The 18062-nt window shown below is 36.2% G+C and overlaps 1 protein-coding gene across 2 annotated transcripts in view; it reads left to right on the forward strand.

The window, feature by feature from the left end:
* Positions 1–18062, forward strand: part of USP32 (ubiquitin specific peptidase 32) — a 205565-nt gene that overhangs the window by 114026 nt on the left and 73477 nt on the right. For both annotated transcript variants that reach the window (XM_055320812.1, XM_055320821.1), the window contains exon 6: positions 17400–17531. In XM_055320812.1, the coding sequence (XP_055176787.1) occupies positions 17400–17531 (132 nt within the window). The remainder of the gene's footprint in view (positions 1–17399; positions 17532–18062) is intronic.

Consider the following 18062-nt stretch of genomic DNA (forward strand, 5'->3'; position numbering starts at 1 on the left):
AGGCTGAAATTACAATTAGATTACATATTAAATCTTATTTGCTGACATGGGGCTCAGCACAAGTGACTCTATTTGGGGCCTATTGTTCTTTTTTTTTTTTTCTATTTTTTTTTTTTTTTTAACAATGCAGAGCTCAAACTTGACCCTAAGATTAAGACCGAGCAGAGATCAAGAGAACCACCCAGGTGCTTCTGTTGTTCCTTTTTAAAATTATATATTCTAACATCTTAATCTCTTATGTAAAATCAAACGCATGTTTCCTTGCTTTCAACCTATCTAATGGTTCAGAAAGCAAACAACATATTCTTCCTCCTGTCTCTTCTGTTATGGTTAATAGTATTTGTAATTCCAGTTATCCAATTTGATATTAATTTTGGCTTTTCCTTGTCAGGCTTCACATTAGATCCTGTCTCTCTTAACTCAGCCATATTTTTTGCATCTTTCTTTACTACTGCCGTCATTGTAATACTTGTCCTTATTTATCTGATTATATGTTAATGCTAGGGAAAAATGAAAGACAAATTTGTTGTGTTTGTTTTTAATTACATAATCATATATATATATATATATATATATATATATATATATATATATATATGCTCTTCTTTTCCCTGCTCCAAAATCTTTGAGGAGTCTTCATTTTTTATAGAACAAAGTTTAAACTTAGCATGGCTCTGAAGTCTCTTAGTTTCCTAGTCTTAATTTTCTGTATTCATTTCTCATTGCATATGTTCTCTGTTTCAACTACAGAGTACCAGTCAGTATTCCATGACTATACCCCATGAACATTTATAGCTACCCTATATATCACTTCTAATATTCCTTCATTTAAGATTGCGTTTCATCTTTCAGCCCTTGACAATTGAAATACTTCTTTGTCACCAAAGCCCAATTCATATGCTCTCTTTTTTATCATGATTTCTCCATTTTTCTTCAGTTTGAATTAATTACTTTCCATTTGCATTCCTGTACATTTCACATTTCAATTAAAGCAATTAAGATGCTTTTTGCCTTACCTTAGAGGCATTTGGAAATGGCTTTGAAAAAAAAAAAGGGAATGACTTTGATTTCCCCCCAGAAGTTACAAGTACCTGAAGGACAAGGCTCTTTTCCAGTTCATCTTTGAGTTCTTAGTACAATGGACTAAATACATATTATTGGACTGGATAATATTGAAAAATTTTCAGCCACTAAAAGTCTACTTTCTAAGTACCGAATTAAACATTTGATTTCCCCAGGAGTAAGCAGAAGGTACACGTTGTTTTAGGATTATAGCACTAAACCTTTATGAAGAAGGGCCAACATCATGTTTGAATAAGGTTCGACAGTCTCAGGGCGCCTGGGTGGCTCAGTCGGTTAAGCGTCTGCCTTAGGCTCAAGTCATGATCCCATGGTCCTGGAATTGAACTCTGCCTTTTGTCAGGCTCCCTGCTCAGCAAGGAGCCTGCTTCTCCCTCTCTCTCTGCCCTGTCCCCTCCCTCTAAACCCCACCCTCACTCATGCTGTCTTGCTTTGCTCTCTTTTCTCAAATAAATAAATAAAAAAATAAATAAATAAATAAATAAATAAATCTTAATTAAAAAAACAAATAAAACTCTTGGTTAGATAAATGATGTGAAATACAGAAAATTAATTAGTGTTAAGGCACATAGAGGACCAATTTACTATAAATAGGAGGGAATTATCTATTGAACTAATTATTTCATCTACCTCTATAGTGTACCCATTGTTTTCCCTGGTGGCCATGGAAGTAAGTCAGTAGTTAATGGCAAGAGCCTGAAGAAATGCTATACTTTAAATTTTCTCAGTTATTTATAGCCTTTTGAATTGCTGGCATCTTAGTTGAATTTAGTTGAATTTTGTCATATCCTTGTGTCTTGTAAAGAGGATACTCCAAAATAAAAAACTAATCAAATACAAGGCTACTGTGAAATATTGGTAGTTACTAGTCTTTATTGAGCATTAGAATTATTTGGAGAGTGTATTAAAAGTGCAGGTTACTGATGTAGGTGGACTATGAACTGAACTACATTTTGAGAAATACTGATAGGATGTTTAAGAGTTCTTCAGATTCTGAGTCAGACACTGACCCTACCACTTACTACTCATGTGACTGTGGGAAATTTATTTCATCTCTATAAACTTCTTTTTCTTCCTTTGGAAAACAGGAATAATGATGCAATTTATCTTACAGGTGTGTTTTAAGGCATGTAGGGAGGAAAACTTTTTTCCTTTACCCATCTGGGATTCATTGGCTGGGACCCTTTAAATTAGACTGAAAAAAGGCAGGATAACAAGTGAAAAACATAAGTTTATTAACATTGCTTATGGATAGGAGTATTCATTGATGAGTTACAAAACAGATGGTTAGAACTTGAGTTTATATAGCATCTTAGCAAAGAATAGTAATTTTGTAGAGAAAGGACAAGACAAAGGAAAAGGACTTTGAGCTTCTAGAAGTGGCAAATTATGGCAAGGCAGATGTTTGGAGAAACTAATAGTAGATTGGGCTGGTTAGTAAGGTTTGTTATGTAGACTCATTTATCTAGTGCAATCTCTGTATTAAAGATCTACAGCAATCTGGTGATTACCTTCGTCCTTCTTGATAGAGGGTCAAGGTAGACACTTTTACAACTTAAGCAAATGAGGAGGGGATGGGTAGTTTGCAGAGAGCTTTTCTTTTATCTACTTCTCAATTACCTTCAACTAAATATAATCCTTAGGCCAAAGTGATATATTTGGAGTAGCCTATAGTTCTACCCTTTAGGCATCCATAAAATAATACCTGTTCTAAAGGACTCACTTGGCACCTGTTCTGGAATTGATGCTTTACAATGAATTTGTATCCTATTGTATCAGTGAACACTTGGCTTGCAAATGGAGCTTCACCCCATTATCTCCAGGGAGTAATTGTTTTAGAAGCAAGTAATTTTGTAATAGAGGGCGGTAGATTGGTATAAAAATTAACTTGTCCACATCTGTGGGAAGGAAGTCTTTTTCTTTTTAGTTTGTTTTATTTTACAATTTATAGAAACAAAGAACCTGTAGAACAGACAACTGAGTTGCCATGGGCTTCAGTAAATAGCTACTTTCTTCATGGGGTTTAGTATGAAGACATTATCACAAAGGCAGAATTACTGCTAAATTTCATTTAGAAATTCTGACATGGGTAGGTTTACATACTGATGGCTATGATTTGTCATATTATGTGTAAATTCCCAGTTTCTGGCTAAGCAGTTCACAATTGAATTCTTTGTAGACTCTTGCATTCAAAGAATATTTGGTACGTTAAACTTTTTTTTTTCTTTTTTCCTTTTTAAAAGATTTTATTTTATTTACTTATTAGACACACACACACACACACACACACACACACACAGGCAGGGGGTGAAGCAGACTCCATGCAGGGAGCCCGACATGGGACTCAATCCCAGGGTCTCCAGGATCACACCCTGGGCCAAAGACAGTGCTAAACCTCTGAGCCACTGGGGCTGCCCACATTAAACTTTTCAAATAATGTGTCCTGAATGTGGAAACTTGTGATAAAAAAGATAAAGATTGTTATTAGCTAATTTATAAGTAGACAGAAAATATTTATTTTAAAGCGTCAGTGACTCCATTTAAATTTGTGTAATGAGCCAAGGTATCTAGAAAACAAAAATAAATTATAATTTTTCACTTTTAAATAACGTTTATATTAGAGTGTAGATGCTTTTAATTACTTTTTCACATACAATTATAAAATTTGAAGTCATAGTTGAACACACTGCCATATTTAATCAAATGCTGTTCTCTTTTATGTAAATCATAAGGAAACTGGGGAGCTATTTGTATTCAGTATAGAGCTAGAATAATTAACTGATTTGATTTATACAAGATTTTAGATTTTATTGTAGCAGGTGCATTTTTCAGGACTGCAAATTCCAAATTACTGTTACCTTACCTTTTTTTTTTTAATTCAAGAAATTGAATTGGAACTTTAGCCCAGAATTAAGTTTTTAATGTTTGAGTAGATCGATCTTAACAAAAAAAAATTTTACAAGGTTTATTATATTTTTCTGTCATAATTTGCTATTTTAAATACCTGAGATTAGGTCCGAAGAGGGTAAGATGGTAAACTGGAAAGATTCTGGGCTTACCTCCTCTCCAGACACACCAAAGCTACAACTACATATAGAACTACTCTTTCTCAGAATGACCTAAGGAGTAGCAGAACAGCTATTTCACAGCTAAAGATATATAAAAAAAAGGCCACATTGATATAGGTAGGAAGTGGCACAGAGATGTGGTGTAATCAGGAACAACATCCCAGTATGGTAACCCTTAAGCAGGAGGGATTTCGCAAATGCGGAAGTCCTTTCTGGAGAGCGAGGAATTTCAAGCCTTTCACTGAACATTCCACTCTGGGGGCCTGCACTGGAAAGATGAGCTCCCAAAAAGCCTGGCAGCAGAGCTTTAACTCCAGAAGAGCCACTGAGCTATAAGAAACCCAAAACTCTACTCTTAAAAGTAGCCTGTGCACAAATGCATTCACTCCAAGAACACAGAGGCAGGAGTTTGAAAAGTCTCTGGGCCATATGTGAAGGAGGTTTATTCACCAGTTTTAGCGCAAGTGCTGAAGGGGCAGAGATTTGTAGGAACTTTCTCCTGGAACAGAAACACGAGTGGGCGCCATTTTTCTTACTCTCCTACCTAGCTGGTCTGGTGCTGGTAGGTGCCATTTTTGACGTTCTCCATCTACTTTGTTAGCACCACTCAACCCTGCCTCAACATTCCTACACCCTTAAACTGACTGCCCCAAGCAGATGACTCTCCACAGCAGCTTCTGCTCTACCATGTGTGTCTGGTAGATGACCTCAGCTGGGTCTAGTACCCTTCTTCAAATGGCTTCCACCCCTTAGCACCCATTGGAGGGCCTCCACCAAGACCAGGGACCTCCAAAGTAGCTCCCACCATGCTGTGCCCAGCATGTGGCTATAGCCTGGACCAGCAACCCCCAAACTGGCTTCTGCCCTAAAGGATCAGCCCAACTCACCAGTGTGCCTGTAGCAGCTGCATCTGGTCATTTCAGTCAGGCGTGCTAGGGACAGCCTCACTTGCAGCAGTCAGAGCCCAGTCACAATAGGAAGACACATACAACCCACACAGAGGATATCCTTGGAGCTCCTAATTTTGGTGACCAGGAGGGACTATGCTTTTGGGCCCCACAGGACATATTGTACATAAGGCCACTCCTTCAAGACAGGAGATGTGGTTGATCTACCTAATGCATAGAAATACAGTCAGGTAGAATGAGGAGAAACAGGAATATGTTCCACATGACAAAAAGATAAAACCCCAGAAAAAGAACTAATGAAACGGATAAGCAACCTACCTGATAAAGACTTAAAAGTAATGGTCCTAAAAGATGCTCACCAAACTCAGGAGGAAATTGGATAAACAACAGTGAAAACATCAACAAAGAAAATATAAAAAAGAACCAATCAGAGGTGAAGAATATAGTAACTAAAATGAAAAATAGGGATCCCTCGGTGGCTCAGCCGTTTAGCACCTGCCTTTGGCCCAGGGTGTGATCCTGGAGATCCCAGGATCGATTCCCGCATGAGGCTCCCTGCCTTGAGCCTGATTCTCCTCCCTCTGCCTGTGCCTCTGCCTCTCTCTCTCTGTGTCTCTCATGAATGAATAAATAAAATCTTTTTTAAAAATAAAAAAATAAAAAATAAAATAAAATGAAAAATATACTAGTGGGAATCAGTAGCAGATTAATGGTGCAGAAAAATAGATCAGTAATCTGGAAGACAGAATGGTAGAAATTACCCAAGCTAAATAATGAAAAGGAAAAAAATTATTAAAAATGAGGATAGTTTAAGGGACCTCTGGGACAACATCAGGCATAATATTTGCATTATAGGGGTCTCAAAAGGAGAAGAGAGAAAGGGACAGAAAACATTTTTTGAGAAATAATAGCTGAAAACTACTCTAAATCTGGGGAAGGAAACATTCAAGTCCAGGAATCGCAGAGAATTCCAAATGAGATAAACCCAAAGCGATCCATAGGAAGAAACATAATAATTACATTGTCGAAAATTAAATTGAGCCCAGATGGCTCAATTAAGTGTCCAACTTTTGATTTTGGTTCAGGTCTTAATCTCAGCATTGTGAGATTGAGCCCCATGTTGATCTCTGTGCTTAGTGGGGAGTCTGCTTGTCTCTCTGCCCCTCCCCCCAAATAAACTGTCAAAAATTAAAGGTCAGAGAGAAATGTAAAACCAGTAAGAGTAAATACAAGAGAACCCCCATGAGACCACGAGCTGACTTTTCAGGAGAAACTTTGCAGGCCAAAAGGAGGTAGCATGATTTATTTTGAGTACTATAAGGGGAAAAAAAAACTAGGACCAAGAATACTCGACCTGGCAAGGTTATCACTCAGAATAAAAGGAGAGAGAGAGTTTCCCAAAAATCAAGTTAAGGGAGTTCATCACCATCAAACCAGCCTTATAAGAAACATTAAAGAGACTTGTTTAGGTGGAAAAGAAAAGGCTGTGACTAGAAGTGTAAGAAAATTGTGGAAAAAAAAATCTGACTAGTAAAAGCAAATATATAGTAAAGGTAGCATGACCACTTGTAATGCTAGTATGATGATTAAAAGACAAAGTAGTAAAGTCTACTATTTCTGCAATAATTACTTAAGGGATACTCAGAATAAAAAGTAAAATATGACATCAAAAAATGCGGGGGCAGATGGTAAAAAATGTAACATTTTTAGAATGCATTTGAGCTATGTAACCACAAACTTAAAATAGACTGCTATATACATAGGGAGGTGTTATATGTGAATCTCATGATGACCACAAACCAAAAACCTATAATAAATACACAAAAAATAAAGGGAAAGGAATGCAAACAGAACAAAGGTTCAGAGTACAGGTTTCCTCTCTGCTTGATTGAATTTATTCCTAGATACTTCATTCCTTCCTGAATGCGATTGTTCTCTTAATTTTTTTTTCCTGATAGTTCATTACTAGTGCAGATTAAGCACTTACTAGAGGAGGCACTATACATACTCTGTGTATATCATCTTGTTTAATACTTGTGCCCTCTCTGAGGTTCATTTTATCCATATTCTAAAAATGAGGAAACTAAGGCTATGAGAAGTGAAAGAAACTTTCTCAAGATCAGATGGCTAATCTCAGGTGCCAAAACTGAGATGAAGACAGTTTATTGACACAAACTCTTATTATCCATCTTATGAGCAGCTTGTAATTGTATATAAAAAGGAGTTGATCATGTGGTGGTTGTGGTTGTGGTGCGCAATCTCCTTCAGACTTACCTCAGTCTTACAGATGCACTTTTCCAATTTCCCTTTTTTTCCCTCTTGGGATACATACAAATGATTTTTTCATATCTCTTCAATAATTAATTTCATTTGATCCAGGCAAGATCATTGAATGGTTATATATTTACCAACAGTGAAATGGGCATCATAAAACGATGATTTTATGAACTGTGTTTTAAAAATAAGTTTTTAATATTGATCATATTTTCACATAATTTAGCTCTATTTTTGGGAGAAAACCTGTATGCCTATTCTTTTTTTCTTTCCTTTTTTTGTTTTTTTGTTTTTCTTAAGTAGGCTCCACGCATAGCGTGGAGCTTCACATGGGACTTGAGCTCACACTCCTGAGATCCAGACCTGAGCTGAGATCAAGAGTTGGACACGTAACTGACTGAGCCACCCAGGTGCCCCTGTGCCTATTCTTTCTTGTAAATATGACTCTAAATAAACTAAGAAAGAGTTGTTGGAAGATCCTTGAATGTATCATAAGAATGAATAAACCTATTAGCTCAGTGATTTCTTTTTAGTAGAATCTGGAGTTTGAGGTAATTAATGGAATATTTTAGGCTAATTTTAGGGGCCATAGAATTCATTTTGATCATTTTTTCTTTTCATATCTAACTTAAATTTATATTATCTCTATTAGCATTTATTATTTCAACTAAAAATATGTATGTTATTCTTTCACCACATTTTAGTTGGCATTGCTAGCACCTTCTTCCAATAATAAAAAAAATACTTCAGTGATTCTTTGACCATAAACTCCTAGTTAAATCTGCATGTCCCTTCTTCATTATCCTCTTATCTGGTTGTGCATGATGTAAGGATTACAGCCATTTTAAGTAGATCTCAGAAGGTCATTGCATTTGTAACAGATTGCTTCAACAGTGTTAAAGAGCTATGTTACTGTTTTGAAATACTTGGATATTTTGCCTGTTTTTTGTTTTGCTTTGTTTTGTTTTTTTGTTTTGTTTTGTTTTTGTTGTTGTTGTTGTTTAAATAAGAATCCAGTTCTGGCTTTAAAGACCTATTTCTGCAGCTGGAGCCTCTGGTAAGATTACTAGGTTGGCCCAAAGTGTAGGCTAGGAATTAGAATGTTGGAAGTATGGTGTGCTACTGTTTATGAACCAGAAAAAGTTATGCCTATAGATTGATGATAAATTCAGTCTTGTTTAGTAAAATATAAATGTTGATATTGATTTATGAATTGCAAGTAGAGTAATTACTACAGCCATTACCTTTAACTTCTTTAAGTGAAAATAGAATTTGTTCCCTTCTCTCTAACCAGAAATTCAGCTGCCAGTAATAATGGTATAATATATATAACTTAGCTCGCTTTGGCAAGTATTCGATAATGAATTGCATGCGGTCTATAACCAAAATATGAACAGATCACATAAGTTTAAAAGGGAAACTGCTAAAGCATGGTTTTCACTGGTGACCATGACATGTGATCATTCTTTTTCTTTTAAATATCTTCTACGTATCTTTCCACATCTCTCCTTCAGCAGAGAAATTATATATTTTAAGGAGATTAATAAACAGTTCTCAAAAGTAAAAAAAATCAAGAGGCAGTTAGTGTGATTTGTGTGTGTTTTTAATTTAGTGTATTGTGTAAGCACCAGGTTAATCAGAAGTACTTACTGAACATATATGCTTGGTACCTAAAAGTATAAAAATAAGAACACAGTTCTATCAGAGCTATTGTCTTTTTGTTTGTTTCAAGGTCAGATTTTTTTTTAAAGATTTTATTTATTCATGAGAGACAGAGAGGCAGAGACATAGGCAGAGGGAGAAGCAGGTTACTCAAGGGGAGCCCGATATGGGACACGATCCCAGAACTCTGGGATCACTACCTGAGCCAAAGGCAGACACTCAACCACTGAGCCACCCAGACGTCCCCAAGGTGAGATTTTTTATATGCAGATCTATTACTTAAAAAAAAGTTTAGAATTTGAGGAAGCTGTTTCTCTGTAGGAACAAGAGGTTTCTCTTTCTTTCATATATTATTTTTTAAGGTTTTATTTATTTATTCATGAGAGACACAGGGAGAGGCAGAGACACAGGCAGAGGGAGAGGCAGGCTCCCTGTGGGGAGCCCGATGCAAGACTTGATCCCAGAACCCCAGGATCGCGACCTGAGCACAAAGGCAGACACTTAACACTTAACCACTGAGCTACCCAGGTGTCCTTCTTTCATATATTATAAATGGAGTAAACACATCTTACTTTGGAAAAGGAAACAGTAGGACTATCTTAACTTATATATCAGACTCCTATGATTACTCTCCTTATTGTTAAATTTTTAAATACTCCTTTTTAGTAAATTTTATATACGTATTTGAAGCAGATGCCCTTGTTTAAAAAAAAATGAAAACTACATGCTCACGTAGATTTTTTGCACATTTTAAAATTAGTTCCAATTCCAAAATAATTTAACCTTTGTAAAGGTTGATTCGTCAGAAGGTTACAATGTAGTATATTTGGTATTTAGTTAAAAAAGAGAAAATATAGGACAGTGTGTATACTCTTGTATGAAAAATTTTACCTTTTTTATATCACAGTCTTTCTTGATGATTTTGCTATAAAATTTTAAAAATTAATTTAGCCCGTTGATTATTTAAAACTATGAACAGTGATTTTGTATAATTTGAGAAATCATATGATGATATAGATGATACAATGAAAGTATTAGAAATAATCTTCCCAAACAATATAGGTGACATTCATTTAAATACATGTACATTCAGGGGCACCTGGGTGGCTGTCAGTTACATATCCTACTCTTGATTTTGACTCTTGATTTTGAGTCATGATCTCAGAGTTGGAGGATCTGTGCTCAGTAGGGAATCTGCTATGGGATTCTCTCTCCCCTTCTTCCACCCCTGCTCATGCTCTAGCTCTATCTTGCGCTCTCTCTCTCTGAAATAAATAAATCTTTAAATAAATAAATATATGTACGTTCAAATACAGTTATATGAAAGCATGCAATTATATGTTTTTTTCCTTTTTTTAGTTACCTATATTTTAAATGATTTTTCATATAACAAAATAAATTACTAGTCTAGTAAAAACAATTATAAATTTAAAACTTAGGGCACTTGGGTGGATCAGTTGGTTAAGCCTCTGACTTCAGCTCAGATCATGATCATTGGGCTCCCCGCTCAGTGGGGAGTCTGCTTCTCTCTCTCTTAAATTTTTTTCAAAAATTTAAAAATTTATTAGTATTATGAGTATTTTCCATTTTTTGCTTTTTATTTTTTTTTAAAGATTTTATTTATTTATTCATAGAGACAGAGAGAGGCAGAGACACAGGCAGAGGGAGAAACAGGCATCATACAGAGAGCCTGACGTGGGACTCGATCCAGGGTCTCCAGGATCACGCCCTGGGCTGCAGGCAGTGCTAAACCGCTGCGCCACCAGGGCTGCCCCATTTTTTGCTTTTTAAAACAGGTTATAATCTGTCAGTTGTTTATAGTTACTTTTAATAATTACTAAGTAATTCTTTTTAAATGCCAAAGTATAGGGTAACTTCATTGTCACTCTTAGAATCCCCTTACTAGATTTTGTGGATCATTAAGAAGACTATTCTAGGAATAGCCAAGGTAAGAACTTTCCATGAGAACATTCTTCTTTGTAAAATAGAGAAAAGTTAGAATCAGTGTACTTGACCCCAAGTACATGTTGTCAAGGCCTTTTTTTGTTTTCACTTGTAGAAGGTATGGTCATTTCCATGTACTACCCTTCTGCTTCAGAGTAAATTTGACACTATCTTTCTCAAATTCTCAGTTCTTCCATCTGTTGATGTGTAATGTCCACAAAATTCTGTATTCCTGGGCAGCCCGGGTGGCTCAGCGGTTTAGCGCCACCTTCGGTCTAGGAGACCCAGGATCAAGTCCCACGTCGGGCTTCCTGCATGGAGCCTGCTTCTCCCTCTGCCAGTGTCTCTGCCTCTCTCTCTCTCTCTTTCTCTCTCTCTCTCTCTGTGTCTCTCATGAATAAATAAATAAAATCTTTAAAAAAAAATTCTGTATTCCTAGTGTAGGCTTAGTTTATTTACATATTTTACTTTCAAAAGAATTTCACTCTTAAATCTTTTAAATAAAAACTTCTCTTTTAGGTTTCAGGTATAGAGAACATCAGGGCAGACATGGGGGTATGAAGGGAAAACAGACATTAGTTTTAAGTCCTGGGAGCCCTTTGAAAGTTAAGCAAAAGGAATATATATAATTTTTCTTAAAATTTTGTGGAAGTTAGTGGAATATATTTTTTTATTTATTCAGCTTTTTATGACTATAGTACTTATACAAATGCAGTATAGGTACACATGTTGATTTGACTATCTCTCAATTATCTTGTTGATGAGTAAAAAATTATCTTGTTGATTTCCCCCCTAAATTTGTATTAAAACTACTAATGAATAGAGTAAGAATCCTTCGCAAGCAGTGGAAGTTTAGAGAACATTGTTATGGTCTTCCTAGGTAATTTGTAATTTATTGGAGGCCAGGGTTCTTTACTTATACCAATATTCATCTTTCATCATAGTTAACATTATCCTGAATTTATATATCCTGGGTTTCAGCAAATGATTCTTATTTATTCATTAAAAATACGTTAAATGAGTGTTCAACATGCACCAGCTTTTATTCTGAGTTAGAATTTAGCAATGAACAAAATATACCATAAGACCTTACATCAAGGAGCATATGTCCTAGCTGGGGGAGGCATCCAACAAATAAAACAAGCAAATTATGCCAGATATTGATAAATATTAGGGAGCAAAGTGAAGCAAGGAAGAGGAGGGATGGAGGAGTATCATCATCAGGTAGGGTGCAGTTCAGATGGTCTGAGAATGTGACATTTGAGTAAAGAACCGAAGGAGTTGTTGGAATAGCCATGCAGATATCTTTGGGAAGAGTGTTGTAAAGTTTTGAAGCGGAGAAATAGCATGATTCTGTTTAAATTTGTCTTCTGAAAAAAATAAAAATAAATAAATAAATAAATTTGTCTTCTGAAGTGATTTTTTTTTATTAGTGAAATTAAATCCCCCCCTTTTTATGAATTGTCCATCTGTGCTTGTTAATCTTTTGTATTCTTAATGTTTTTAATTGCATATATTGATTATTTTAACTCTTTATTAAACATCTAACTGGTTATCTCACTACTGTTCTTTATGCCCACTAGGCTATTCTCAACTTAGTGTCGAGAATAATCCTCTAAGATCATATCCGACCCTCCAGTGGTTCACAAATTCACCAAAGTCCTCACAATAACCTACATAATATAACTCCCATATTTCCTTAGACTTTATCTCCTACTACTGTCTCCTTCACTAACTCCACTTCAGTCACTTTGATCTTTCTTTTCCTTGAGCTTGCTAAGCATGCTTTTGTCTAGAGGCCCCTCTCCTTATTCTGTGCAGAAATTTTTTTCTCTACGATTTGTACCCTTGTCTCGTTCAGATCTGTTCTCTCACATCACCCTCACAGTGTGATCTTACATAACCACCCTGAACAGCCCACAATATGCCTCTATCAAAGCCCTATTTAGGGCCATGGTATGCTTCATTTATTCACATCTTTAATATTATTTATAAAGTTTTCTTCATAAAAATCCTTATATCTGGGATCCCTGGGTGGCACAGCGGTTTAGCACCTGCCTTTGGCCCAGGGCGCGATCCTGGATACCCGGGATCGAATCCCACGTCGGGCTCCTGGTGCATGGAGCCTGCTTCTCCCTCTGCCTGTGTCTCTGCCTCTCTCTCTCACTGTGTGCCTATCATAAATAAATAAAAATTAAAAAAAAATAAAAAAAAATCCTTATATCTTAGAGTTTACTTTTAGATATTTGTTTCTTATGGGGAATTGCTATTTCTGTGTTTTTTTCTCTTTTATGTTTTCTTACATGCATAGAAAAGTATTGATTTTTGTATATGTATTAGGTTATCCCCACAGATTTTTAAACTCAGTTATAATTTGTAAAAGAACTCTGAGTTTTTTGATACATGTTCTGCTCATATGCAAAGAAAAACCTTGCTTCTTTTCTAATTTTATACTTTATATCTTATTGGATTGGTTGAGAATTTTTGGATTCATGTTAAATAATAATTGAAGTGTTCTGCTTTAGGTTGGGAAGTAGAGGATATGAAAGACCTACACTCCTACTATGTAATAACATGAAATCACCACATAAACAAAATAATCATACTCTTCTTTAAAGCTGTTGCATGTAAAGAAATCTTAGAAAGAAAGAGAAACAAAGGAAAAAAAAGATGGGACTCCAGAGGGACAAAATCCTTCCTAGGTGATCAAAGGATGTGGTGTGCTTTGATATCTCAGGCCTGAGGCTGAGATTGGGAGTAAGGCTGACAGAGGAGTGAGCCTACTTGCGACTGACTAGCTTTGCTGTAATGAGGAGAAACCAGCCAAACTTTTGAGAAACCTGTTTCAGATTTGAATCTGCAGGAACCCTGAATACAAAGATAATTATTTCTACCCAATTCTCTCTTGCGGAAATCTTGCTGAGACTGGGGGCAAGCTGAAAAGTGAAAAGAGATCTCTTATCTCTTGATTTGCAGTGTCATGGCCTAACAATTTTGAAAACTCAGACAACTGAAGACTCTCAGTCTCAAGGCCTTGTGGTCTGTAGGTGCTATCATTTTGTTCAGTCTCATAGTTTTAAAGTCTTGCGGTCATGCAATTTTAAGATCTAAAACAGAGATTGGCAAAATGTTTTATGGTTTTTGTTTTTTTAAGAAAGGCAGATAGTAAATATTTCAGACTTTGTGGACCATACCATATATCTATTTATCGCAATTACTCAATTCTGCCACTGTAACACACTAACAGCCATAAACTGTATGTAAGTTAATGGTGTGGCTGTTTTAATAAAATGTTATTTATATAAACATGCATACAGCCTTTAAGCTGGAGCTGTGGACCCCTAATTTCAAAAACTAGCAGTTTCTGGGTTCTTCTAAATAGAAATCTGAACTCAATTTTCAAAGCATTTGAACCAAAGACAAACTTAGTCTAACCAAAGCTGCAGTCAAGCTCCTCTCCAGACTCTGGGGTGATCAGTGATATCAACCCCATGGAAGTTAGAGACTGGGCATTTCCTATTTTCATCATTCCTTTGTGCAGATGCTAATTGCTTTCTGGCGTCATTCAGCCTGGAAGCCAGGAAGAAATCCTTTAATACTCCTTTTGGTGCAGTCCTGCTGTTGATGAATTCTCTGAACTTTGGTTTGTCCAAAAGATTCTTCATTTTGCCTCCCCTCCTTTTTTTTGGAAGAATATTTTCATAGGGTATAGAATATGAGATTAACATTCTTTTTTTATTTCAACACTTTTTCCCCAAGGGAGTCTTCTGGTTCCCTTGTTTCTGAAGGGAAATCGTTGCTTATCTTAGTTAACTTGTTTGTAAGGTGTTTTGCTCCCCTCTGTTGCTGCCTTAAAATTTTTCTATTAGCAATTTGATTGTGACTCGCCTTGGTTTGGTTTTCTTTGAATTTTTCTTGCGCAGAGTTTATTGAATTCTGGGATTTGTGGAATTACAGTTTTCATCAAATTTAGGGATTTTTCAGCTGTTATTACTTTTAAGTATTTTCTGGCATCCCTTTCTGGGATCCCATGTGTGTTGTACTGTTTGATATTATAGTTTACTAAGATTCTAGTAATTTTTCACCTTTTTTCTCTCCTTATGCTTCCATTTGGATAGCATTTCTGTTGCTTGGTGTTCAAATTCACTTATCTTCCCTCTTTAGATTTTAATCTGCTATTAAATTTTCCAGTCAATTTTATTTCAAATATTGTATTCTTTATCTCTAGTAGTTCCAGTTGGTACTTCTTTATAGATTCCGTTTCTTTCTTCAATGTAGTCATAGTTCTCCTTAAATTCTTAAAGTATTTTTTATAGATATTTTAAAGCCTTGTCTGCTATTTCTATAGCTTTTTGTATTGACTAATTTTTATCTTGGTTTTGGATTACTTTTTCCTGTTTCATATGTTTTGGATGCTAGACATTATAAATGTTAAAGCTAAGTGGTTTCTCCCTTTAAAAGAAGTTTATTTTCTTTTGATAGGCAGTTAAATTACTTGTGAATCAGCTTGACATTTTGAAGGATTTTTTTTTTATATATAGCTTTGCTGGGGCAAGTCTGGAGTAGCCTTTATTCTAGAGTTAGTTTTTCCCCTTCTAATTAAATGTGACCCTTTGAGTCTTTGAATATTCCCAGCATTCAGTAAGGTACCTCCACTCTGGCTGGTCAAAACTTAGGTATATCCAAGCCCAGCCTCAATGAATTTCACCTGTCATACATAGCTTACTCTTCTGCCAAAGGTCAACAAGAGTCCTGTGCAGTTTTGGAGCTCTTTCTTTGTATAACTCTTTCCTCTCCAGTACTCTGCCCGGCAAATTTCAGCTATCTTAATCTCCCAGAACTACGGCTTTTTTCTGTTTAATTTAGTGAAATCTCACTGCTTAGGTTCCTCATAACCTTGTCAATGTCCGGAAAGTGACTGCAGGCAAAAAGCCCAGCAATGGAAGGACTCACCTTGTTTGCTTTTCTAAATCTTACTTTAGTTCCTTGGGGGTGGGGGGGGGGGTGAGCACGTATAAAATGTAACTATAGTTGGAGCTTATCTGTAATTTTTTATTGTACCTTCTGATGAATGAAGAGAAAAAGATATTCATGTTTTCATGGTGCCCCTATTCCTTATCACATTGTAAATCCTATCTCATCTGTCATTTATTGACTTGTGTTATTTATAACATCTTTCTCATATTCTTTTCATTTATTTAATAAGTATTGACTGTGTAGGTAATTACTCTATCGACAGGATGAATCGGACATGGATCCTGCTATTAGGATGATTACAGTGTAGCCAGGAATAAAATAAGATAAAAACAGAGAGGCAAACCATAAGAGACTCTTAACTGAGAACAAACTCTGAGGGTTGCTAGAGGAAAGGTGAGTGGGAGGATAGGGTAATTGGGTGATGGGCATAAAGGAGGGCACTTGATGTAATGAGCACTGGGTGTTCTATGCAACTGATGAATCACTAAATTCTCCTCTTGAAACTAATAATGTACTACATGTTAACTAACATGAATTTTTTAAAAACGAATCTTTAAAACCAAGCTAGAGATTGAAAATTATGAAAAACTAGTATAGATAAAAGTGGTATAGGAAGCCAAAAAGAAATGTCTCAGTTTATTATTTTACATGTTGGATTTAAGCAGCCTACTTAATGGGAAATTGCAAACATTTTTTTTTCTAATTTTGAGGCCTTTTTTTTTTTAAGATTTTATTTATTTATTCATGAGAGAGGCAGAGACATAGGCAGAGGGAAAAGTAGGCTCCATGCAGGGAACCCGATGTGGGACTCCATCCCGGGACCCCAGGATCCCTGAGTCAAAGGCAGTCGCTCAACTGCTGAGCCACCCAGGCGTCCCTTGAAGCCACTTTTTTTTTTTTAAGATTTTATTTATTTATTCATGAGAATACACAGAGAAGAGAGAGAGAGAGGCAGAGACAAAAGCAGAAGGAGAAGCAGGCTCCATACAGGGAGCCTGACGTGGGACTCGATCCCGGGTCTCCAGGATCATGCCTTGGGCTGTAAGCGGCACTAAACCACTGAGCCACCAGGGCTGCCCTGAAGCCACTTTTATATTAATTTGAATTTCATTTTCATGCGACTTTATTTATTTCAGAGAGAGTGTGAGCAGGGGTGAGAGAGGGACAGATGGAGAGGGAGAGAGAATCATAAGCAGGCTGCATGCCCAGCAGGGAGCCCACCTCTAGGCTGGATCTCATGACCCTGAGATCATGAACTGACCCCAAATCAAGAGTCTGACATTTAACCAACTAAGCCACCCAGGTGCCCCAATTTTCATGCCATTTTAGATACAATGTATTTGTTTTTCAGTTTTGTTTTAGGTAATATTTTTAGCAATTGGATTCAAAAATCAAAATATATCCTTGTAAGTTATATGATCAGGATGAACTAATTGCCCAGAAGAAAAGTCTGAGGTTTTATAATCTTATTTGATTTGACTCTCAGTGGAGGAATCAGACATCATTGATCTGGAGAAACGCTATTGGTTGCTAAAGGCTCAATCCCGGACTGGTCGATTTGATTTAGAGACGTTTGGCCCATTGGTTTCACCACCCATTCGTCCATCTCTAAGTGAAGGTAGGAATCATTCTATTTTCTACAAATGTTCTTTGGTAAACACACCTGAAGCCACCCTTATTTTTAATCAATATATCTTAAGTCTAAAAGACTATAGTGTTATAAATTTGCAAGCGTCTTGCAAATAGCATAATAGAAAAAAACTAAAAGAGGAATTAAGATTGTAGTCTTGAGCTTCCTATTCTACCTATGTAACCTTGCATAAATCAGGTTAGGTCCCTGCACCTGAATATCCTCAAATATAAAAGGAGTTTGATCAAGTTAGTCATTGTATTACAATGAAGTTTCTTAGCCACTGGTGCAGGGATTAGGGTGATGACCACCACATGGGTAGAGTTCTAGGTTCCACACATAACCACATCTTCCTCTCCTTACGTGCCTCTACTTTTTTTCTTCTACATAAAAAGGCTCTAGTGCTGTATCCTTCTTCCTACCAAAAAGAGATTAGGAAACTATTGGACTGGACCATCTCTGAGATCCTTGCTAGCTCTAAACTTTTCATTACTCTTTTTTTTTTTTTCAATTAGGAAT

Source organism: Nyctereutes procyonoides, unplaced genomic scaffold (assembly GCF_905146905.1).
Source record: "Nyctereutes procyonoides isolate TBG_1078 unplaced genomic scaffold, NYPRO_anot_genome, whole genome shotgun sequence".
Taxonomy (NCBI): Eukaryota; Metazoa; Chordata; class Mammalia; order Carnivora; family Canidae; genus Nyctereutes; species Nyctereutes procyonoides.